This window comes from Anser cygnoides, chromosome 26 (genome assembly GCF_040182565.1).
Source record: "Anser cygnoides isolate HZ-2024a breed goose chromosome 26, Taihu_goose_T2T_genome, whole genome shotgun sequence".
Classification (NCBI taxonomy): Eukaryota; Metazoa; Chordata; class Aves; order Anseriformes; family Anatidae; genus Anser; species Anser cygnoides.
Window position 1 is genome coordinate 6,095,001 of NC_089898.1, and position 24,636 is coordinate 6,119,636.

At 47.6% G+C, this 24,636-nt stretch overlaps 1 protein-coding gene across 3 annotated transcripts in view; it reads left to right on the forward strand.

The window, feature by feature from the left end:
• SLC4A5 (solute carrier family 4 member 5) overlaps positions 1-24,636 on the forward strand; it is a 30,558-nt gene that overhangs the window by 2,636 nt on the left and 3,286 nt on the right. Inside the window, exons 2-25 of one of the 3 annotated variants that reach the window (XM_013199245.3) lie at positions 38-229; positions 4,769-4,898; positions 7,193-7,353; positions 7,511-7,666; positions 9,255-9,350; positions 9,701-9,756; positions 13,226-13,383; positions 13,474-13,561; positions 13,743-13,897; positions 14,302-14,445; positions 14,634-14,808; positions 15,133-15,266; positions 15,381-15,652; positions 18,440-18,501; positions 18,839-19,039; positions 19,422-19,535; positions 20,223-20,384; positions 21,353-21,531; positions 21,632-21,704; positions 21,842-21,910; positions 22,181-22,354; positions 22,561-22,722; positions 23,277-23,358; positions 24,113-24,180. In XM_013199245.3, the coding sequence (XP_013054699.3) occupies positions 38-229; positions 4,769-4,898; positions 7,193-7,353; positions 7,511-7,666; positions 9,255-9,350; positions 9,701-9,756; positions 13,226-13,383; positions 13,474-13,561; positions 13,743-13,897; positions 14,302-14,445; positions 14,634-14,808; positions 15,133-15,266; positions 15,381-15,652; positions 18,440-18,501; positions 18,839-19,039; positions 19,422-19,535; positions 20,223-20,384; positions 21,353-21,531; positions 21,632-21,704; positions 21,842-21,910; positions 22,181-22,354; positions 22,561-22,722; positions 23,277-23,358; positions 24,113-24,147 (3,230 nt within the window). In that variant the 3' untranslated portion in view covers positions 24,148-24,180. Of the gene's footprint in view, positions 1-37; positions 230-1,140; positions 1,468-4,768; positions 4,899-7,192; positions 7,354-7,510; positions 7,667-9,254; positions 9,351-9,700; positions 9,757-13,225; positions 13,384-13,473; positions 13,562-13,742; positions 13,898-14,301; positions 14,446-14,633; positions 14,809-15,132; positions 15,267-15,380; positions 15,653-18,439; positions 18,502-18,838; positions 19,040-19,421; positions 19,536-20,222; positions 20,385-21,352; positions 21,532-21,631; positions 21,705-21,841; positions 21,911-22,180; positions 22,355-22,560; positions 22,723-23,276; positions 23,359-24,112; positions 24,181-24,636 lie in introns of those variants that run through there. The other 2 variants (XM_048055068.2, XM_048055069.2) reach the window with 2 other exon arrangements.

Genomic DNA, 24,636 nt, shown 5'->3' on the forward strand with positions numbered 1-24,636 from the left:
TCAGATCTGCTCTCTAAAGCTTCTCCCCTCACCCCAGATTACCACTCCATCTACATTGGGGTGCCAGTGCCCCAGGGCTACCGAAGGAAACGGCGCCGGCGGCGATCTGCCTCCAGCCGGGACAGAGCGAGCGAGAGTGAGCGGCACTATGAGCAGCAGGAGCGCTCTGACACTGATGACGGTGGCCACGGCTGCTACGAGAGTGGCAATGACAATGCCAGCAGGACCAGTGAGTTGCCCTTGGATTTCCCAAAAAAAGCAGATGGGGTTTTGCAGCACGATTTGATTTAAACTCGGGTTAAATCAGCCCCTGCACACAGCCACATTGCCTGTATGGCCGTTGCTTTCAGCATTGCTTTTTCTGATGCTTTCCAGGCTTATTTTTCTCCATGGATGTCTCTGAGAGCTGTGCACAGTGTGTGAAACAGCATTTGGGGCTGCTTATGTGATGGGTAGGCTAAAAAGAGGTTGTCAATGGAGTGGTACAGTGAGGTCTTGGAGGTGCAGGCACATCTCAGGCATCACACCTTGTTCCCAGTAGGCTATTGCCTAGGGCTTTACCCAGTCTCATTAGGTCTCCTTAGCAAAGATTAATATTTTGCACAGCAAAACAGCTGTTGATCTCTTGATTTTTTTTCCACCACCCTATAGAAATTTGTGTTTGGTTTTATGTCAAATCTACCACACTGCAGTCGTGGCTCAGCTGTGCAGGAAGGGTCTTGGCTTTGCTTTTCCATAGAGAGGGAAAAGTTATTCCAATTTTTTTCATGGGGTCAACCTTTTTGTTTGCAGTGGGCTTTGCTCACAGCTTAGGTGGTGGCACGCTGTGGCTTCACCAGCAGGACCACATTCCCTCCTTTCAGCATTCAGTAAGTGCCACCGGGATATAACACAGTGGGTTGATTTGCAGGGCAAAGTCATTTTATGGAGGAGAAACACCCCAGAAAAGCTTACCTCTTCAGCAGCCCTGCTTTTCCCTAGAAGAGCTGCCGGTGTGCCTTATTTGGGTGTTTCATCACCACCACCACCCAGCTCCCCCCCACACACACACCCCACTCCACCCCACCCCCCCAAAACTGCCCGAGCTCAGAGGAAATGCTGCAGGTTGTTTTCCCACGTCACACAAGATGGGGGAAAAAAAAAAACACCTCCTCAAAACAAACCCAAATCTTTCCTTGGATTTCCATTCTCCCATCTCTCCTCCCTCCCCTTTCTTGCTCCATCCCGCTGCCACACATGCCCCCAAGTGCTCACCTCTCCTGAACGCATCTCGCTTGATTTGGTAACTTCCCGTCATAAGAGCTGAAGGGAGAGGAAAGTGCTTTATATTCTCTATAATCTGCTCCTTAAGCCTGGGAGTTTAACAAGCTTGAGTGGATAAAGGAGGAAGTTTGGGGGGTTTTGTGCTGTGCAGTGAAGGTTTGTTTCGCCGGGAAGAAATGGGGGAAAAAATGGAAACAATTCCAGGTAGGAGCCAGTGCCGCGTGTTATTTCTCCTTCACAGCCACGGTAGAGGGAGCGGGAGGGGGAGGAAAGCCTCCATTTTTTTTTCAGCTTTGCTTCTCCTTGGCAAAAGCAACATGAGAGCCAGCACAGCACTGGTTCAAGTGCTCGTGATGCTGGCTGGATAGCCAGGATGATCCTGGGGGCACCGAGCTCCAATGCTGGGGCAAAGTTCACCTCAAAGATAGAACAGGGGGGATCTGTATCACCATCTACTACACCCCAGCACCAAGGAAGCAGCACAAACACTACTTAGGAGAAAAGTCTCCCAGACTTGGGGGCACCTGATTTATTGAAATGAATGGGAACAGAGCATTTAATCCCATAGGATGTGCACCCCAGTCTCTTTTTTGGGGGGGGAGGACCATGCTGAGGCGTGAAAAGGTTGTCATGGATTCAGAAGGACCACAACAACAGATGGTTAATGTGCTATAGTGTTAAGCAGGGTTTGCAAGGGGAGCTGCATGGTACTGCTGCCAAGCCGTACTGCAAACTGCGGGCAGCACTATGATCCCCCTTCCCCCATGGGATGACATTTCATCTTTTTATTGTGCCTCTCAGTGAGTCCCAAAACAAGAGTGGGATTTTTGGTTTGTAAAAACATTGTAGCTGAAGCTTCACTGATTAATCAAACTTGGGGTGTGAAGGGCTCTGTGAACCTCAAATCGGTGTAGGCATAAATCAGTGCAACTGGTCTGTCCTGTCCAATTAGCCATGGAAATGTAAACTCTTCTGTATGTATAATTATCCTCTATTATCACCATTGCTAATGCTGAGCAAATCCTACAGCTGTGGGCTTGATTCAGATCCACTCTGGCTTAAATCACTGCAGCCAGAAGAGGTTTGATGGGTGTAAATCAGAACAGAGCATCTGTGACTATTTTCCCATCATAAAAATTGTTTAAGGGGTGTGGATCTATTATGTTCACCCTTTCCTCTTTGAACAATGTCTTGTGAGAAATAGGTGCTGTTTGGAGGTGTCTCAGAAGTTTTTGTGTGTCTCTGCAGCAGTTTTACTCTTGTGCTTCCCAAATGCTAGCCATGGCCTCCAGCAAGCAGCCATCCTCAGGTGATTTTACCAAAAAGACCAGCAGCAAACTCGGAGAAAGCAGTGGCAAAATGGGATAAACCCAAACAGCAGCTCCCTGCCCTTTTCACATCCTCCAAAAAGATGCCACTATCCAATATGTCCTCCCAAGTGAAAATCTGGTGCTTTCCAGGATTAATTTCATGGCTAGATCAAGTTTCCAGAAGGAGAAAAAACCTGCAACCCAATGGCAATTTCCCAGCCATAAATGGGCCCTCCAGGTGAATAAATCACAAGAACTTTTGCCAGCCCTCGTGGCACAGCAAAGCCCCAGTGCTGTTGGTTTAGCATACAGCTCTTTGTTTGGGTCAGCGAGCAGCCAGGAGGCTCAGCGGCTCTATTTAAACTGATCTGCCAACATACCAGAGAGGACCACACGTTGCATATCAAGAGATGAGCTTGTTCTTTCAGCTGGGGGAGAATGGGGAAAAACAAACAAACAATCAAAAAAGCAAAAATAGTAATAATAAAAAACTCCCCTTTGTCTATTGTGATTTCCTGCAGCTACAACACATCACAGCCCCAACACCCTGAAATGAGTTACAGGGGAATCCTCCAACAGGTGGAAGCAGGAGGGACCCTGTCTTCAGCACATGGTGGGAATTTGGGCAGTTAGGTGCAGCTGAATCACAAAGTCATGATCAGATGACAATTGGCTAAACTATGCCCAGCTCTGACCTGCTCCTGGAAAATTGCAAATCCCTTTTGCAACTCATCTGGAGATGCAACCTGAGAAGGGCATTTCCAGCGCTTCTTTTGCTGTGGTCCAACTCATTGCATTTGCAGAGAGTTTAAGGATTGCTGTGAATTTAAATTTTGCAGAACAAAGCGGGGCCAAGTTTCAGGCAGTGTGAAGTCAGGCTGTTGCTGCTATTGCACCAAATTTCACCCCCCCTTACTTGAACAGCGCTGAGAGTAAAAAGCCTGAAGCTGTCCAGGCATGTAGCCCATCTCTAAAATTAACAGGAATATTAAAAATCAAAATAATGAAGCTTATGGAAGTGCAAGGACTTGACAACAGGTCTTTGGACCTGGTGGTGTGGCTTAAAGTGCTTAAGCAGTTAAGCAGGCTCAGCTGGAATGCAAGGGACATCCTATTCTTTCCCTGCACCATGGCTTGGGCTTCAGCTGATTTGATGGCAGGACAAGGCAATGCTCCAGCAGTAACTCAAGCTTTTCCTCTGATCGCACATGGCAACTTAATTAGTTGCTTCCTTGTGTACCGTATTACCCGACTTTCATATTCATGGGTCTGAGAACAGACGAATTCTGCTAACAAAGACATTTTCATAGCTGGATTAACTCCTGTTGTATTAGGTGAAGGCTAAGACCCAAGATTTTATTAAAAATACACTATTTCCATGGAGCCTGGAATAGGGCTGATTAACCTCTAGTCTGAGTAACTGGGCAGCTGGAGAGAGGGGAGGGAGCAGTCCCGGCCACCCTCTATCTGCTCAGGCTATACACTTCAAAGGGACAAAATCTTTTCCTATCATAACTGAAAATGTTCTGAGCTGTGGAGATTTGCAGTTGATGTGATGTAGCTCAGCTTCCTAAAGCACACAGGAAGCCTGCCCCAGCCTGGCCTGCTGTTTGTGGCAAAAAGGTGGATTTTCCTGTAGAAATCGTAAATTTGTATCATTTCCCTTGAAGAGGGTTACTGGGATGCAGAGTGAAAGCACTGAGCACTCATGCATCATGATACAGTGCAAGTGTAATGTCAGACAGGGATTTGGTTGAAGATGGCAGGCAGCTCTGACGTGGCAAAGATAAACTCCATGGGTGGGAAGAATGTGGGAGATTCCACAGAAATGGAGTGCAAAATGCTCCTGTGAGGAGAATTTGATTGTATTGCATGTAGTGGTGGTTGAACTCCCGATTCATAGCTGGCACCTACATATTCCCTTCCTGGCTGCTACAACCCCTCCCCATTCATCCTTTCTTCCAGAAACCGGTATCTCTTTGCACAGGGATTTTTGGGCAGGATTACTTAGAGTTTCCCTACTCCTCAATAGCTGGTTGGCACCTTCAGAGTTTTGCTCAACACTTTTTTTTTTCTTTTTTGTGGGGGTGTTACCCTAGCATCCTAAATAGCCATGAAAATTGCCTTTTCTCACTGGGGGCTTCCTGCATGGGGCTGACATGGGGCATCTCAGCAAATCTTTTCCTCTCCATCAGTGTCACCGGCTGCCGAACGCCTCCGCTACATCCTGGGTGATGATGATGAGCCTCCCAACCCCACACTCTTCACAGAGATGGACACACTGCAGCATGATGGTGAGGAGATGGAATGGAAAGAGTCAGCCAGGTGAGAGGAGCAATTCTTCGGATCAAAAATGCATCAGCCAGAGACCCCCACCCCAAATTTCCTAGGTGGAAACATTGCCCTTTGCAATGGGTTGGTGGATAATTATCTTTTTAATGAGGTTTGCTTCAGTCCTTTCGGCTTTTTGCCATGCCCAAATTATGGAAATTAAGAGAACATGGCTGCCCTTTTGTGCATCTTTGCTGAAGAGGAGGAGAGGAGGAAGATTTCCCATCTTTTCCCACATCTCCCTGGGCTGTATCAACCCCAGAGTTGGGGCTTTTCCCATTCCTAGTTGCACCTGTATATTTCCCTCCTCCTGGCTGCTACACCCCTCTCCACTCATCCTGTCCTCCAGCATCCCGTTATCTCTTTGCATAGGGATTTTGGGGCAGGTTTACTAGAGCTGCCCCACTCCTCAATAACTGGTTGGCATCTTCAACATTTTGCTCAAACCCTTTTTTTTTTGCCCTAGCAACCTAAATATCTCTGCTCAAAAGGCAGCATTGCAGGGAGGATTTGATTGATGATGAAGTCTGAGCTGAGTGGGAATTTTGAAAGGGTGATCAATGGGATGATGACTCCTCTCTAGCATGCTGAGAAGGGAGGCTCTTGATAATACACATTTTTCCCCGTGGTTTTGCATGACTGTGTTAGATACACACCTCACCCTGCTCTCCAAAAAAAACTCAGAGGTGCAAAAAACCAGCACTTATATTTGGTTTTTCATCAGGAAGGGTTTGGCATGCAGGTTTACAAATTCCTCACAGTAGGATGGAGGTTTCTCAATTGCCAGATTTCCGCTCTCCACCAAGGAGAGGTTTAACCTCTCGATCTGTGGGAGGGCAGGTCCTTGGTGTTGGGAACGCTACCTGTGGCTAAAACCCATGGTGGGATTTAGTCCCCAGGCAGGAAATAAAGAAGCTGAGCACAGCAGGGAGACAGAGTTTTGAAAAGGCATTACAAGGTGCCGATCCCAGGGCAAAGGTGTCTCTGGAGACATGCCTCAAGTCCCACACGCTGTCCAGAGGAGCTCTCATCATCAAGCTGCCACCCCATGTGCATGCTAACCCACTTTCATCAGGAAAATGGGGCAAAAGAAAATGAAAACCAACTTAATCGGCTTTGGGCAAGCAACACCAGAGCTTAGCAGGTACTATGGCTGGGCCAGAGAGAAGCTTGAATTTCCTCCCAATAAAAGCCGAGTTGTTTGAAAGGCTGGAGGAGGGATTTCTGCAAAGAAATAGGAGTCGGGATCTTTGGAACCATGACACTAGGGCCAAACTTTGTATTTTTGAATACTCTGGATTATGTACTTTGCATATGCCGTTCGTGACACTCCCAGGTGGTATTCTGTGTTTTTCTTTGTTTGTTTTTTTAATAGAGACACCTTGCATTTTCTCCTTACAACAACATTTTAATACACACCCTGCAGTTGTTGCAATCTTAAGCTCTCCCCGTCCTTCCCCTGCAGCTTTCATGAGCCATCAGAGATTTCCAAAAGTCCTTCTCCTCCTGCATCCTCTTTGTGCCCTCTGCAGTGGCAGGAGTCCAAATCCAAGTTGTACCAGTTAAAAGTTGCAAGGTTAAGCCCTGCCAAGACTAATCCATGGAGCCTGAAAAACCTCCTTTCAAAAAAAAAAAAAAAAAGCAGCTTTCCTCCCCAAGTTGACGTCTCACCAATTGCTGCGAGAAATCAGCCACTGCTCCCAGATTTCCTCTGAAATCTTTGGTTTGTAAGATTAAGAAATGAAGGCAGAAGGGTTTGTTTCCAAGGTACAAGAGCTTGCAGTCCCTCTCCTCTCCCCTCATGGAAGTGAATTGTCCATATTGAAGTTTGAACATTGCTAATACATTATAAAAATATTTCCAATGCACTGGGTTTTTACATCCCTGTGTGCGTAGAGATGAAGAAGGTCTGTCTGGTCCATGCAAGTACAGATCCTGGGCAAGGCAAGGTCATCTCCATGGGAAAACCTCCCAAGTCTTGCTGGAGCAATCTGGAGTGTCAAAACTGCAAGGTTGAGCACAGAGGTGGAGACAAGTGATTTTGCTCTGTTCTGCAGCTGTGCAAGTGACACCTTGTCTGATGATGTTACTTAATTTCTCCTTTCCCATCCTGAATAATATGCAAAAATTTTGCAGGATGAGTGGACAAGTTAATGAGTTAATTCAGGCCTGCAAAGCTGCCTGCAGAAAGTAAACACTGTATGTGTGCAGGAAATGCAATTCTCTTCTACTTCTCATACAAAAGTTCACCTCCATGTCTGTTCTCATGGCTGCTACTGTCATTTCAGGTGGATAAAGTTTGAAGAAAAGGTTGAGGAAGGCGGGGAAAGGTGGAGCAAGCCCCATGTGTCCACATTGTCTTTGCACAGCCTGTTTGAGCTGCGGACATGTCTACAGACAGGAACAGTGCTCCTGGACCTAGATGGCTACTCTTTACCTCAGATCATAGGTACAAGCCACCGGATATCAGTGACTTGCAATGGAATAAGTGAAAATGGGCGTTGAAAGCCATTACATTGGTCCAATAAGTGTTGACATCCCTAGATTTCTGGGAGGGCGGAAGATTTTTCAATGGGGTGACTGTCTCCCTCGTTTGGTGCTTTCAGACGATGTCATTGAGAAGCAGATTGAGGATGGTCTGCTCAAACCTGAGCTGCGGGAAAAGATAAGCTATGTGCTCCTCAGGAAGCACCGTCACCAAACCAAGAAGCCAATCCATAGGTCCTTGGCTGACATCGGCAAGTCTGTCTCCTCTAACACAAGTGAGTGCTTGGGGTCCAACCCGTACCCAGTTGCATCCTTGAGTCTTCAGTTAGCAAGCGCAGGGGGCAGTCAATCTCAGGAGAAGGAAAGGTGGAAACCTGTCCATTTGGGACACACAACTATTTACAGCAGCAGGAAGGACACAAAAAGCTTTGTCATCCTAAGAGTGGCACATAATTGGACTGAAAAGCAGAGTTGCCTGCTGAGATGGACAAAGGCACTGTGCAGTGGACACCAGAACTGTGTGATGGACATTGCATTGGCGGTCACTTGGCCAAGGGGCAAGCAGCCTACAGGCAAATCCAGTCTGCTCCATAGCTAAACCTGCCTATTTTTGAGCCTTTATAAAAGGAGATTTGTTTGTTTTCATGCTAGATTATTTACTTAGGTTTAAATGGAGGTCATTTGGTGGAGCCCAGGATTTTCCAGGCTTCAGTTGCTCCCCAGGCAGACACAAACAGCAGCACACAAGCCCTAAGTGCACATGGAAGAGACTGTCAATAAACAATATTCCCACCCCATTGGGCATCTCCAGGTTTCAAAGTAGCCATCATCCATGTCTGAGGACTAGATATTTGAGCTAATATTTGCCCAGAAGCTCTCAAAATGGATAATAACTTGGATTTTTTTGTGATTATTCCCTGTAGATATGGAAAATAAAGGAATCTTTCATTTGTTTCTAGTGCCTCACTGAGATGATGGCACTGCTTCAAGCTGGCAAGGAGTAGCACCAAAGTTAAAAAGATGGCTGTTGGCACAGCGGAGGGGTCCTTCATGTTTCTTCTGCCAGAAGAACTCTGTGATACCAGACTAAATACTGCTGGCATTTTGAAAAACAGGGTCACACCTATTAAAAATTTTATCATCGTTTATAGCAGCTTTAATATTGAGTTGTGAAGAAAATGGGGATGGATGCTGTGGTTGCAGCTGGTGTTTCAGAGTTGCAGATCAAAACATGGTCCGGATGGTTTTCCTCAAAGAAAACACTCTTTGAGAATACAGGAGGTTTCCTGAGAAAATTCTGGGTCCACCACAGAAAATGCATGGAAAAAAAGTGGAGCCTCTGTATCTAACTAATTCAGTCAAAGCGTCTGAGAATAAAAATGGGAATCATAACCAGCTTAGGGAGAAGAAATGTTTACATGAAGCTTGGTAGTGGCTAATGTAAATACAATGAAGTTCATGGCAAATTTCAAATTTTCGTTTATTTGTACAATTAAGGGTCTAAAAAGCAAAATAAAGCGTTGGGTCTTACTAAGAAACAGAATTTGCCCTTCTGAACCCTTTTATGGCCTCAAAGAGAGCATTGATGGGGTATGGGGTGGTACAGGCTACTGGCATGAAGCCTCTGCAGAGAAAATACATGGGTTAAGGCAGGAAAGTGTAATTTTTGCTAGTGGAAAAATTGTTTTGTGTGGGATAATAGTGATGAGAGTGGAGGCAAAAGCAAATTGCAGGTATATCAGTACTGGAAAGATCACATCAGCACCAGGCAGATGATTTTCAGCCTGGCCACTTGCCTTTGGCATCACTCAGCCAGCAGCTCCCTGTGGTACCCACACCTCCTCTAGCCTCTCTTTTTTCCAGACCGCAGCCCTGTCCGGAGCCCAGCTACTGGCGCCACCTTACACCGCTCCACTGAGGACCTGAGGATGCGGCAGAGCACAAGCTACGGACGCCTGCGTAAGCCAGGGTGGGCAGCAGGGAGGCTGGAACAATCCTAAAAGAAGTAGGAGAAAAAAATGAGTTGCAGTGTGACATAGGGTGATTGCAAGCAGATCACACCACACCTCCCCTCTGTGGCCGTGAATGAGATGTGTTCTGTGCAGCCACAGGGTGACTGATACTAGAAGAGCTCTTATTACTGGGCTTTTATCTTGCTGCACCTAGCTTTCAAGCCCAGCTATACAAAATAATGTTTTATTTGCACTGAAGTCCTCCTGCAGTATTTTCTTCTTGCACAAGGGGCTGAAATTCAGCTGCATACCACAGAGTGGTTTTCTCACCCTCTCTCTCTCTCTCGTCTCCATCAGGCCATGCACAAAGTCGAAGCATGAATGATATCTCAGACACACCAAGCACCGACCAGGTAATAATCCCCAAAGCGTTTGTGTGATGCAGTGAGGAGCATCTCCAACACAACTGGCTGCTATGGTCCTGTTTGCAAATGCACCATAATGTGTTAGAGACTCTGTGATAGTTAAGGTCCATGTGAGCCTTTTGCAGTTTCACTCAGTCAATAACCACACACAAATTCCTAATTAATGAAACTAACACACATACTGATCCTTGTTAATTCTTGAGGAAGCTGTCCCAGAAATAATCATAAAATCATAGAATCATCTAGGTTGGAAAAACCTTCAAGATCATCAAGCACAACCATCAGTCTGACCTACTGAGTCCCATCACTAAACCATGTGTCTTAGGGCCACGTCCACACATCTCTTAAATACCTGCAGGGATGGGGACTCCACCAATTCCCTGGGCTTAACCATCAGGAAATTCTTCCTGACATCTAATCTAAATCTTCCCTGGCAACTTGAGGCTGTTGCCTCACATCCTATCACTTTTCACCTGAGAAAAGAGACCGACACACATCACCACAATCTCCTTTCAAATAGTTGGAGAGAGCGCTGAGGTCTCCCCTCAGCCTCCTCTGCTCCAGACTAAAAAGCCCACATTCCTTCAGCTGCTCCTCATACAACTTGTTTTCCAGTCCCTTCACAACCTCTGTTGCTCTTCTCTGAATGCATTTCAGCAACATAATATCTCTCTTGTCCTGAGAGTCCCAAAACACTGCACTCAAGGTGCGGTCTCGGTGCTGTGCACAGAGCGCCAAGCACTTGCCTCGTCCACTGGCCACGCTATTTCTGAGGCAGGCAAGGATGCCCTTGGCCTTTGACCAGCACCTCCAGGTCAATACCTGTGCTTGAGCTGGGGCCAGCAAGGTGAACACAGAATTAGGGATCTGCCAAGATGCTGATACAGCTGAGATCTGACCTCAAGTTGCACCAGGGGAAGTTTAGATTAGATGTCAGGAAGAATTTCTACATGGAAGGAGTGGTTGGGCATTGGAACGGGCTTCCCAGGGAAGTGGTGGGGTTGTCATCACTGGAGGCATTTCAGAGACGTGGACATAGCACTAAGGGACATGGTTTATTGGTGGACTTGGAGTCTTAGGTGATGGTTGGACTTGAACTTAAGTGTCTTTCCCAACCTAAATGGTTCTATGATTCTGTGATCCTTGGGATACAGAAAACACATTTAAAATCCACCAATAGGATAGGAAATGTGTTTGACAGAGTGCAGGGATCTTAAAAGAATCTTGGCTCAGCACCACTGCTGGGTACAAACAGTTTGCTTGGGGTAAATCCCAACCAGCACTTGTGTTTGCAAACAGGAATACAGCTCTTAAGAAAACAATCTGTAAATAAAGAGGCAGTTTCCAATTTTTCCTCTGTTGCAATATGATAAATGTGGGTTTCTTCATGCAAACCTTAGCTGACAGTCTGTAGGGAGCTTTTCCCATTGGTTTGTTTTGCACAGGAGAGCTGGGAAAGAGGTCAGTTGGGTTGCCCTGGGCAGCTTGCAGACAGATCTCTGCTTGGTGATGCAATATATTAGAGAGTTTTTGTGTCATTCTTTTACAAGGTGTCCTGGCCCCCTCCTGGCATCAAGGTTGTTTAGCTGGGATCTGTTGATGTGTTATGTGGGCTTTTGCTCTGTTTCTATTTGTGCATGATTTCAGCATAAGTCTAAGGAAAAATTGAATGGGACTTCATACAACCATGTATCAGAAAGGTTTCATTCTGCATTTAAACTCTTTTGACCGCAAGAGAAATGGAGTGATTAAGCATGTGTCATGTAGGCATGCTTTCTGTGCAATTGAAATGCACAGAAAATCGAAATGCAGCTTGCAGTTTGGTCCTTGGAAATACTTTTGACGTTTTCCTACTGCTTTCAATCATGGAGGGATTTGATACAAGGTGTTTGGTGAGGAACCAAAAGGTAGATGTGTTTGAGATGCAACTCCTGGAGCTGGAAAAGATGCTGATCAGGGGAAAGTCTGCATCAAGGTTGAGACCGCACAAGTTGAGTCCCTTTGCACCTGCCAGATGTTTTTCTCTCTCAGGGGGTAATGCCTGAAATCTGGCAGTCAGGAGCTAATTAGCAAATGCAGACAGTAGGGCAAGAAGGGTCTGGCATAGATTTGAGAAAGGACAGTAAGGTATAAGTGTTTGCCTTGCCCTCAGGGACATCCTCACTGGATGGAAATTCATATATTCTTCGATTGCCAGAGCATGATGCTCTGGGGCTCCCTTCATGGCTCCCAGGAAATGGTAACATCTCCAAGCTTGGTCTCACCCTTTGGGGCTGACTTTGAAATATGTCATTGTGTGTTGAAAGGGAGCGCGTCCCCTCTGTCTGCTTCACTTGCCCGTTGCCATCCAGCAGGTGGCACATCCCCAAACCCAGGCAGTGGGTGCAATGGCCGGGAGGGGCAGGACAGGGATGCCGCGATACATGGGAGGCAACATGCAGGCAGAAGGTTTCCAGAGCACCTTCCTAAATTAATGCTACTATAAAGGAAGCAAATTGCCTGGTAACAAACCCCAAATACCAACCTCCAGCAATGGGATACAGAGGGTTAATCACAAAATATGTAAAGCATTTAGTACTGAAGAATGCTGGGTTTAATGCTACAAAGGGACTTGTTCAGTGTTACACAAAGCTGAGTGGTCACTGTTAACTCCTGTTCTTGCTTATTCCAAGCTGCGTTGGAGGAGTTATTACTATCATTTTTTTTTTCCATTTGGGTTTAAAGGATTAGAGAGGGAGAGCCTGCTGCCCAACTCACATGCCTCCCCTCATGCTGGCATATAGATTATAATAACACCCCCTGGGTTTGTATAGAACCATTTTAGACTAGTAATGAAAGAGCTGCAGGGGAGAAGAGACCAGGAGAATAAATCCATGATCGAGGTTTCCTACTTGCATTATCTGCTCTAAGAATGGGATGTGGGAGAATAAGCTGCAGAAACATTAGCTTAAGCCACCCATGCACAGCGCCAAGTGGTGTTTTGGCATTATATAGGGCCTTTAGGGAGCCTGGGGCTGCAGGCCTGCAAACAGGCTTATAGGTATGCTGCTGGCTTGCTCCAGGATCGGTATTTTTGGCTCAGATTTTCTCCAGGGACAGGCTGGGGATTGCCACAGGCTTTCCTTGCTTAGATCCCAGTGCAGCAAAGCACCTTTTGCAAACCACCAAGTTGCATGCTTGCACTGGGGAGCCCAGAGTATGTGCTTTCAAGTTAATCTTGGGTGTAGTGGTGGTTTTGAATAAGGAAAAAATTCAGGTTTACAAATTCTCACTGTTTTATTCATGGATATGGCTCTCAAATTCCCTGGGAGATCCTAGGAACATCAGAGAGCAAGAGGTTGAAGTCTGCAGTCTGCGCTTGATACTGCAGCTTTAGCTTTTGTAGTCAGGGCATGGAAAAGGGGGAAAAGCCAGATTTCAGCAAACACTCCCTTCCCCACTTCATTTTCCCCAACAGCTGAAGAACAAGTTCATCAAGAAGATCCCCAAGGATGCAGAGGCCTCCAATGTGCTGGTAGGAGAAGTTGAATTCCTAGAGAAACCCTTTGTGGCTTTTGTGCGGCTCCTCCAGGCAACAATGCTAGGAGGTGTGACAGAGGTGCCCGTCCCCACCAGGTGAGCCCAATTCCTTTAGGTCTGGAGCTGGTTTTGCAATGTGGGTACTGGTGGTGTGAGGTTACCAACATTGTCCCACTCCTCTCCCAGATTCCTCTTTATTCTCCTGGGCCCTGCAGGAAAAGCCAAATCCTACAACGAGATTGGCAGAGCCATTGCAACCCTCATGGTGGATGATGTGAGTAGATGCAAAACCTGACCCTCACTGGGAGCCTCCCTTGCTCAGAGCTGAGGAAAAAAAAAAAAAAAAAGCAATTTTCATCCTTTTGCCCAAATGAATGAGCTTTAAAGGCCCACAACAATGTGCAGCACATGTGCAGGATACCACCCCCAAGCTGACACATCTCTTGACCCCCCAGCTCTTTAGCGATGTTGCCTACAAAGCCCGGGACAGAGAAGACCTGATTGCTGGCATAGATGAATTTCTGGATGAAGTCATCGTTTTGCCACCTGGCGAGTGGGACCCCAACATTAGGATTGAACCACCAAAAAAAGTGCCCTCAGCTGAGAAGAGGTGAGTGGGAGACATGGGTCTGGTCCCAACCCTGTGGCCGTCCCTGTCTTTCCCATTTGAAGATGCTGGAGGAAGACAGCTGCTTTGCTTGCACTCATCCCTAGATATATTCTCCGCAGATTTTCCAGAAGTGCTGCTTTTTCTGCAGTATCACCCAATGATAGTGATATCCCCAATATCACTTAAGAGCCATTTCCACTCCACATAATCTGCATTACCCCCAGCCCCCACCATTTTGGGCTGCGAAAATCCATCTCTTTATCTTTCCAAATTTGCCCCCAGAACCCAAGCCCTAGTGCGGGTGGTGAGCTGTACCATGGCCTTGGTCCTTTCCTCAGCCCCATATCAGAGACAGGAATGGCAAGGCAGGTGGCACGGCCAACTCTGGCCACTCTTTCCCACAGGAAATCAGTTTTCTCACTGAACGAAGTGGGGCAGATGAATGGCACAGCTGGTGGGGCAGGTGCTGGGAGCGGTGGAGGAGGCAGTGATGATGGGGAGATGCCTGAAGTGCATGAAATCGGGGAAGAGCTTGCATGGACTGGCAGGTGAGCATCACCCAGACACCCAAAAAACCTTGGAGGAAGTTGGCACCCATCAGCATCTCCTGCTGGTTCACCCCATGTTCTCCTGGGGCAGAGAGAGGTGTACTCCTTACGGGCACAGTCTTTTGTGCAATGCTGTACATATTTTGGTTGAGGGCATATGCATCTTGTCCTTGGCTGTGTCTCCACAGGTTTTGTGGTGGCCTCTATTTGGATATCAAAAGGAAGCTGCCCTGGTTCCCAAGTGACTTCTATGAAGGTTTTCATATCCAGTCCATCTCTGCCATTTTGTTCATCTACCTGGGCTGCATCACCAATGCCATCACATTCGGGGGCTTGCTTGGAGATGCTACGGACAACTACCAGGTCAAGTCCAAGGACAGGGTCACTTTGGACTGGTGATGGAAAGCAGGGATGAGCTGGGATGGGCTGAGTTCTGCCCCCATTGTGCCATGTCAATTTTCAATGCTAGGGATGGAAATTCATTCACAAATGGGACTGGCTGGCCTTGAATACTTAGAGGATGGGAAAACCCATCTCAACAGCAATACCAGTAGCAAAGGAACACGATCCCAAACTGCCCTATATGGGTCCAAGCAGAGGTCCTTCATTCTCATCTCCATCTGGGGTGTCCATGGGGATGTAACCTGGCACAGCACCACCATAAACCTGGGTTTGATCTGTCCCCAGGGCGTCATGGAGAGCTTCCTTGGCACAGCAATGGCGGGCTCCATGTTTTGTCTCTTCGCTGGGCAGCCACTCATTATCCTCAGCAGCACTGGCCCCATCCTCATATTCGAGAAGCTGCTCTTTGACTTCAGCAAGTAGGTGCTAGATAATGCCAGGGGGGGCACAACCCATCTGTACCTGGACAGGGGATGACCCTCAGCCCATCGTGCACTCTCATAGGACCCCTATTGCTTTGTGCCTGTTTTCAGAGGCAACGGCATCGACTACATGGAGTTTCGCCTCTGGATCGGCTTGCACTCTGCTCTACAGTGCCTTATCCTGGTGGCCACTGATGCCAGCTTCATTATTAAGTACATCACACGCTTCACAGAGGAAGGCTTCTCCACCCTCATCAGCTTCATCTTCATCTATGATGCCATCAAGAAGATGATAGGAGCCTTTAAGTATTACCCCATCAATTCGGACTTCAAGCCAGACTATGTGACCATGTACAAGTGCGAGTGTGTTGCTCCTGACCCAGGTGAGTACAAATCTTTCTCAGCATTGGATGGGGATGGTGAAGGGGGGGCATTAGCAGAGGGTCCCACTGCAAGTAGAACCTGCTGGATTATTGGCCAAAGACGTTGAAGGAGTCAGCTACCCTGTGGGCATGGGGCAGAGACACCTCATCTTCCTCCTCTGAGGGTGATTTGGGGCAAGATTATGGAAATAGAGCCTCGTCCCCTGCAGCCAAGCATGTCAGTGCTTGCTGGGATGCAGTTAACAGTGCTGGAGAGCCAAAACATCAGCCTGAAGCAACCAGACCTGGATGAATAAAAAGGAAAGAAGAAAGGAAGATTTTACAGATCATTAACTCCACCCAGCTACCAATGGAAACTTATCCTCCAGAAAATATAGAGGAGGGATTTTGTCCTCTCTAGTGTCCAGGATGCCCAGAATATTCCAGTTGGGTGTGGAAACTTCCTTGGACTGTTTTTTTTTGGTTTTTTTTCTTCATTTTTTTTCCTTCTTTCTTACTTCTTTTCAAAAAGGAGAGACCACAAGGTTCTGTGAAGACAGTCTTTTGACAACTCGCCTGGTTTTGACCCAATTTCCACTATGGGCAAAAGAGGAAAAAGTTGTAATCCCTTATTAAAGCAGGCTGTCCTTTAGGAGAAGCAAAACAATGCATTTTCCAGATATAGCCTTTTCTGATGGTGGCTCAATTGAAGAGGGCTGTAATTCAGAGTTGCCCTGAAACCACTGCTTTTTTGCCACCACTGCTTTTTTGCTCTTGGATAGATGTGCCTGACAAGCCTTGATACACATCACAGCTCAGATGCTCCTACTGCTGCCTGGAAGGGAACAGTGACCTTCAGTTTTGGGCTAATGCCAGCGACCACCTTCTCTCAGATGAGCTGAATTTATTTAAAAAGTATAAATGATAACAATTTGGGGAACTGCAGGTGGAGGAGGCAGAGAGGTGTGACAGTGAAGAAATAAAAGCAACCAAGACCACGTTGCCTCTCTCTAATACATCTGTCACTGCAACTGTCTTACATACCATGACGGAAATAATGTTCAGTCTCTTATTTGTTTTGATTTTGTGTGTTGTTGGTTTTTTATTTTTTTTCCCTCAATTCCTGTTTATCAACCATGTCCTGAAGGAACTGATCACGTTGGGTTTTGAAGCCCCACAGGCAGTGGGAAGCACCTGGATACAACATCATCCTTTCCAAACCCAAACCTTCCCAGCTCTGGCCAGCAGAAAAGCTTAGCCCAGGTTCCTGATGCAACCCCCAGGGCTGAAACATCCCAGCCTTCCAGAGCCCCCAGCCTGGCGTCAACCAAGAGCAAACCCCAGTGGTGGCAGGGAGATGAGTCTGGGTGCTGAGAGGCATATGCACCCTGAAACCTTCAGCCTCTTGGCAATCCGGCCCTGGTTCCTCGCCCTTGCTGCTCTGGACATCAAAGCAGTGTTGTCCATGCTAGCTTTTCCATTCCTCTAGATATTGAGAAGTTGTGTTTATTCTCCCCTACAACCTTTTTTTTTTCTTTCTTTTTTTTTTAATAGTTCTGATTTTTGATTATTATAACTGATTTGTACCATATTTGTCTCTGCTGCACACATCAATTTGGGCTGATTTCAATTTCAAGTGAGTATCGCCTTCTAAATATTAAAGCTGTTTTAATATTTGATACTCGTACCCCTTGAGGTTTTGTTGTTATTTTTATCATGTATTTTACTTTTCTCTCTGCTCCAATAGAAGGGTTTATACAGCGCCTTTACAGGTTCTGTTCTAAATTACTTCTAATGCTACGCTATCATTTGGGTTGTAGAAATCACAAATTTTCTAGTTTCTGGAATATCAAAAGGTTATGAAAAAAAATGCTTTTAATGCTGTAAAGAAGCCTGAGTTTGCCAGCACCATTTCCTGGAGCTTGGTTTCAGCAGCCCCGGGTTCTCAGCTTCTAGCCCAGCAATCGCTTCTCCTTCATTAATTCTCTGCACTGGGGAAGGAGGTGGCAGGTTGCCAAAATCCCCACCTGGCTGCAGGAAGAGGATGGACCAGAGGGACTGGGGTGGCAGAGCAGTCCTGGACCCTGCTTAGGTCACCCACAAGGAGCATGGGTGTTCCCGAAGCTGCGGAGCTGCATCACCTGAAGATTCGAGTGGAACCGCTCTTTGCACCAGAGGAGAAGGTTCTGGGGCTAGAGAGGAAAACCCAGTGGGTTTCTTTTTACTAGTTGTTTTGCAGTAAGAAATCAAAATGCCCCTCAAAAAATTAATGAAAAAAAAAAAAAAGCAACTGCCACCACCAACAAATTGGGCGTTATTGGGTGCTGACTCTCCAAAAATGACAGGCTACTTTTTCAGTCTTCTTCCCCCTTCCACCTTTTTGGTTTGAAAGGATGGGTGATAGCACAAGCTGGAGTGCTCAGCCCCACTTGCCAGTGGCTTCCCACACTAGGAAGCTCCCCAAAATCTGGGAGCCAGCCCAGAGGGATAAGCAGCCAAAGGAGAAGACGTGCTGTCCACCAGTGCATCTCTGGATTGGGCCGGCTCTGGAGGGTGTGCATGGGATTAATCATGGAGAAGTTGCTGAGGGGTTAGAAACAAGATTTTGCTCCCCACATCCTGGTTTGTTCACGGGCACTGACACCTGCATAGATGTCAGAGGATGTGCTCAGCCCCACGTTTGCTTTTATACCACCCAATCTGGGCTCCGCAAGGCTGAGCTGTTCTTCTCTGGATGAAGCCTGGACATTTTTAATGTAGAAACCTCTATGTTAGCCAAGAATCTTATAACAAACTTCTTTTCTGCAGCCAACATGACATTGTTCGATGCTTCAGCTCCAGTAGCACCAAACACCACTAACATTTCTCTGGTAAGTGGATTTGCTTGCTCTGTGGGGAAGTTTGGGGCATGGGAGCAGGGGAACTCATCCAAGGGACTGTTGCACCCAGGGAATGGTGCATGCTGCCTTGGAGTGAATTCTGGGGAAACACAGGCTTTGCATTAATTTGGGTTCATGGTTTGGCTCAGCAGCACCAAATCCCCACCTTTTTGCCCAAATTATTAGCAGCTCTGGGGTTTTCCCATGATTACAGGGCTGGAGTGGCTCCCAGCTGCAGCAGCACACCAAAGCCCCCTTTTCCTTGCATGCTGCAATTGCTTAACATGCTAATTTTGCTTTTTTTTTGGGGGGGGGGGGTTCTCCCCAGTACAATACTATTAACCTAACAGCTCTGGATTGGACTCAGCTGAGTAAGAAGGAGTGTCTCAAGTACGGTGGCAGCTTAGTGGGGAAATCCTGTAAATTTGTGCCTGACCTGGCCCTCATGTCCTTCATCCTCTTCTTCGGGACCTACTCCATGACATTGACCCTGAAGAAATTCAAATTCAGCCGCTACTTCCCCACCAAGGTAAGAAAAGCACCAGCTCTGCAGGATCTTGCCCCATTTTTTTTCCAAAGGTAGGAAAAAGGGGAGCTGCTGGTCTCATTCCTGGATGCAAGAAGCTATGGGAAAATAAATCCGTATTTCTATTTTCAGTAGGGTGATTTGCTGGAAAAGGAGATGTTAATATCAATTAGGATAATCCTATCTGAACACTGAGACGCTGCTTTATCTCTTGCATTCTGTATAAACTATCACAGTGCAATGCAAAGGGAAAAATAATGCTTTTTGTGAGTTATGTCCACCTGTGTGCAGAGCTGGAAAGCCGAGGGGAAATATGCAGATGCAGGAGCAAATACCTCCATCCCATTAATCACCCTTTCCACCCCCATTTCCCATCTACCTCCAGGTCAGGGCCTTCATTGCTGATTTTTCCAATGTCTTCTCCATCCTGCTGTTCTGTGGTGTGGATGCCTGTTTCGGACTGGACACCCCAAAGCTGCATATTCCCAGTATCATCAAGGTTTGGCCACACTGGGAGGGGCCTTGCCTCTCCACTGCACTCTCTTCCAGATCCTCAACGGTTTGGGGGAAAACTGAGTTCCCTTCTCCCTTTTGGGGAAAAATGCGGTGTCTGGGATCCTTCTGAAAGACTGCTTCGCCTTTTCTGGAGCAATATTCTAATTCTGTGACTTTTCTTCCTTTCCTTTCTTTCTATTTCTTCCCCCCTTTCTCTTTTCTTCCTATCTCTCACTCCTGGCAGCTGCGTAAGCTTATTAGTGATTTCTCTATCTTTATGTCCATACTAATGTTTGTGGGGCTGGATGTGCTTTTCGGACTGAACACCCCAAAGCTCCAAGTGCCTACTGACTTTAAGGTAAAAAGCAATAAATCCCTTTCTGGAGGTGTTGCTGAAAACATCTCTTCCCCAACCTGGGATATCACTGTCATGCCATGGGGAGTCCTTGCGGGAAGAGCTCAGTCCAAATGAGCATCTGGGGAAAATGGTGGGCTGAGGCACATGGCTGCTGGGGTGGTTGGGGTCCAGATGTGTGTTGATGGGGTGCAAGGATGAACATGGGATAAGATGATACTCAGAGGGGATGGAATTTGGGGTGAAGTGGGGCTTCCTGAAATTTCGGGGATTGGGTTTCCTCCCCATCCCTGACCTGTGTTCGGCTGCAGCATTCAAACTCCTCTCTACCAACAGCCCACTCGTGTGGACCGAGGGTGGTTCGTGTTTCCCTTCGGGAAGAACCCATGGTGGGTATACCTTGCAAGCGCGCTGCCTGCCCTTCTCGTCACCATCCTCATCTTCATGGACCAGCAGATCACAGCCGTCATTGTCAACAGGAAGGAGCACAAATTACGGGTGAGCCAGGACTCACCCCACACTCAGGTTTACAGCATCATTTCAGGCAGCAGGTGCATCTTTGCAAGCACCTGCTTTTGGGGTGCAGATCTGGTGCTGCCACAAGGCCAGGGGTGTTCACTCCAGCTTGGCATACTGTGCAAATAAGGGGCTTTTCCTTTTCTTTGCAAGCTGCATTTTTGGGGTGACAAAGCCTCCAGGGAGTTAAACTCACTAAATGTTGTAGGTACTGGGCTGCACCAGTGATGCAGGATGTACTGCAGGATATGCAGGATTCACCAGGGCAATGTGAAACGCACCAGAACAATATAGGGGGTTGCAGGCTGCACTGTGGGGCATGTTGGGGTGCACGATGACAGTATAGGGTGTACCAGGGTGATGTGGGGTGCACTGCAGCAATGCAGGACAATGCAGGGTGCATCACGACTATGCAGGATGCACCAGCGCAGGGAGCACAAGGATGATGCAGTATGCATGAGAGTAATGTAGGTGTGATGTCGGTGCACTGCGATGATGCAGGGTGCCACAGGGTGATGTAGATTATATCAGGGCGGAATGGGGTGCATCTGCATTCTGCTCTGCAGAAATACAGGTTGCTTCAGAGTGATGCAGAGTGCATCAGGGTGATGCAGGGTGCATGAGAGCGATGCAGGGTGTGCTATGGCAATGTGGGGTGTTCTGCAGCAATGCTGGGTGTACCAGGGTGATGTGGGGGACACTGCAGGAATGTAGGTTGTTTCAAGGTGATGCAGTGAGTGCTGTGGTAATGTAGGGTGCTGAGGATATGTGTAATGTGGAGAGCAATGTGTAATACACAGTGGTGATTCTGGGCTCTTCAGGGAGAGCATTGGGGGTTGAAGGGTGCTGTAGAGGGAAATCTCTGCCTTGCTGGGCTCCGTGGTGAATAGAGGAAGCTCTTTGTCTCCCCCCCATCTCCCCTCCTGACCCTTCTGGGCACTACATTGCAGAAAGCAGCGGGCTACCACCTCGACCTGTTCTGGGTTGGCATCCTCATGGCTGTGTGCTCCTTCATGGGGCTGCCCTGGTACGTGGCAGCTACCGTCATCTCCATCGCCCACATCGACAGCTTGAAGATGGAGACAGAGACCAGTGCCCCAGGGGAGCAGCCCCAGTTCCTGGGTGTGAGGTGAGGAAGGCTTGGCTGCACTCTTCCTCGGGGTGGGGGATCCAGATGCAGCAGTGGGTATACCCAGCGTGGCTTCATCCTGCCTCTCTCGCCACTCCAGGGAGCAGAGAGTGACAGGCATCATCGTGTTTGTGCTGACGGGGATTTCCGTCTTCCTGGCCCCAATTCTGAAGGTAAAACATCCCCATTGCCCTGCAGATGTTTGGGGCATTTTTTTTTTCCCTGCATGGCCCCCAGCATTTGTCCCTATCCCCAACAGTAAGCTGCTACCTTTTCTGTTGTAAGTGTCATGTTTTTTCCATGTCCCTAGTACATCCCCATGCCAGTGCTGTATGGCGTCTTTCTGTACATGGGCGTTGCATCACTGAATGGCATCCAGGTAAGCACTTCTCCTCCTCCTCTCTGGCCATGAAGAGGTTTCACATCTGGTTTCACATCTGGGCAGAAACGGGGATTTTTGACCCCAGAACGTGCATGCGTCCAGCATTTCCAGCTGCATGAGATAGCAGATATCCAAATCCCTCCATAAACCATCAAAAAGCCTCAAACTCCCATTTTAGGCATTAAAAGAGGGTTTATCTGGGTGACCAGGAGCCTGCACTGGGGGGAATGGAGCTGATAGCTAACAGCAGGCTTTGCCCTGCCGCAGTTTTGGGACCGCTGCAAGCTCTTCCTCATGCCAGCCAAGCACCAGCCCGACTATGTCTTCCTTCGGCATGTGCCACTGCGCCGCATCCACCTCTTCACTCTGGTGCAGATTGTCTGCCTGGCTGTGCTCTGGATCCTCAAATCCACCGTGGCTGCGATCATCTTCCCTGTCATGGTAAGGCTCTGCACAATAGCATCCTCCAGGCTGCTTTCACTTATGTTTTATTGACCAAAAAACCACACAACTTTCTGGATTTCCACATGCAGTCCCGTTATTGCAGCCTCATCAAGATTTTGAGATTTAAGCAAATTTTGGCGAGTGTGGCTGGCCCCATGGTGGTGTTTCCACAGGTCCTAACTCATGCATCTCTCCCCTCCTAGATTTTAGCCCTGATCCTGGTGAGGCGACTGCTAGATTTTGTGTTCTCCCAACATGACCTGGCCTGGATTGACAACATCATCCCTGAGAAAGAAAAGAAGAAAGAGGATGACAAGAAGAAGAAGAAAAAAGGCAACAAAGGGGACAGCAGCAGTGACGAGGAGGTGTGTGTCGAATGGGTGGGGGGCTGAACAGCACAGACACCCTGAGGTGCTGGACCCACCTAGGAGGGGAATGGTGCCACTGGAACAATCCTCCAGGTTCGGGAAGAATGTCTTTGATTTCTGGGGATATTTCTCTGTGTATATAGGACTGGCTGATTTAGGGGCTTTAAGTGATGCTATGGGGTTGATCAGCGGCTCTAGGAGATGCTCAAAGCATCCTGAAAGCTGAAAAATCGTGGCAAAAATGGAAATTAATGAAAAGACCACAGATCCCATAGATGAGGCACCCATTGTATGGCTACAAAGTCTCATTAGCCTGTGCAACCTCCTGCTGCAGGCTCTTTCCCTGGCAGAAGTGCTGTGGGTTGATTTGGGAAGGCGAAAGCAAAGCCTCCTCATCCTTATACACTTCCTCAGTCTTACCCAGAGACTGGACACCTTTAGGTGTTCTGGGTAGACTTGGAGCCTGCCCAGGCACCTCAGTGAGCTGCAGCTTCAAGCTGCAGCCCAAGCCCTTCTCTGCCTTCACTGCTTCTCCCTGCTTTCTTCCCCAGTTCCCATCTCCCTCAGTCATAAAGATCCCCATGGAGCCCCTTCCACCAGCACCCCGAAATGGGGGTCCCCATTGCCTCAGCCGTAAGTAAAGATCTCAGGATCCTCTCTCGTGCTAACTATTGCTTCCTAACTCCCAGCAATGGGGCCTGCACAGCCGCCAAGTGCACTAACCCAATAAACAAAGCAGACGCAGCCTGGATTCATCCTGCTGAAGCTAGGGGGAGGGTTGGCTATTTGCTGTATTTAAAGCAGGTTTTATGGGATTCAGCACACTTGGTGCTGCTAATAAAATCTGTGTGGCTGAAAAGCCAGGACTCCCTGAGCTGAGCCTGAGGGAGATATAAAAATAAAATAAATAAAAAGATTTAGAAGGTCTTTGAGCCCCTAAAAGCATGAGGCAAAGAGCTTGTGGCAGCGTTATTCAGGATGCAAAAGGGCAGATACATGCAATTTGGCCCAACCTCATTCCAAAAGCATCATAAGTGACCTGGCACAAAGCTGGCCAGCCACTGAAAATAAATAAAAATAAAAAATAAAAATAAAAAAAATAAAGGAGTAAATCTGGGTGAGTTTATTCCAGCTTGGCACCAGATTGCATCACGATGTCAGCAATTTTTAACGTGCTAATTAATTTACTGTCCCCAAGCTGCTGCTTGCATAATCTGGTGGTTCCTCTCTTTCTCTGATCACTCCCAAAATCAGCATTTCCCAGGAGCTTTCCTCCCCTCCTACTACCTGAGGTCCACCAGACCTGGTAGCAAGGTGGGGTGGGGGAGTGGCTTTCTGTGGGGTTCCTTCCTCACCTGGGAACTGTTTCACCTCCATGTCCCCCCAGGAAAGAGGTCCTCCACCTGGAGCTTTGCGTTCTGATTCTTCCCCAAATGGTTCAGATCTGGATCGCAGGTAAGCACCAAATGGACTCCACCACTCACTCCCTGCATGACCCCATCCCTAGGGATCCCATGCCCTTGGTGCAAAACATTTCTAGGTTTGGCAGTCAATGGTCCCAACTGGGAATCATTTTTGCCACTACCTTGAGCCAGTGGCCATTGTCTTTGGGCAGGTTTGAAATATCTGAACATATTTTCACAGCATCCCATGGTATTTTGGCTGCATTCATTTGCAGGCCATGGCTATCATGTTGTTCAAAGCAGGTTGGGCGGGGGCGGGGGGAACCGGGGGGGAACCGGCTAACGTGTTCCAAGCCTGGTGTGAGAGCACTCACGACAATAAGATGCTACTGGGTAAAGCTGCAGAGATTTTTTAGGATGAGATGTACAGATGAGTTCTGAAAGCTTCATGTAATTTTCTACCTACAGATTATACATGCTAATTGCAAAAGATCAGTAACTAGTGATA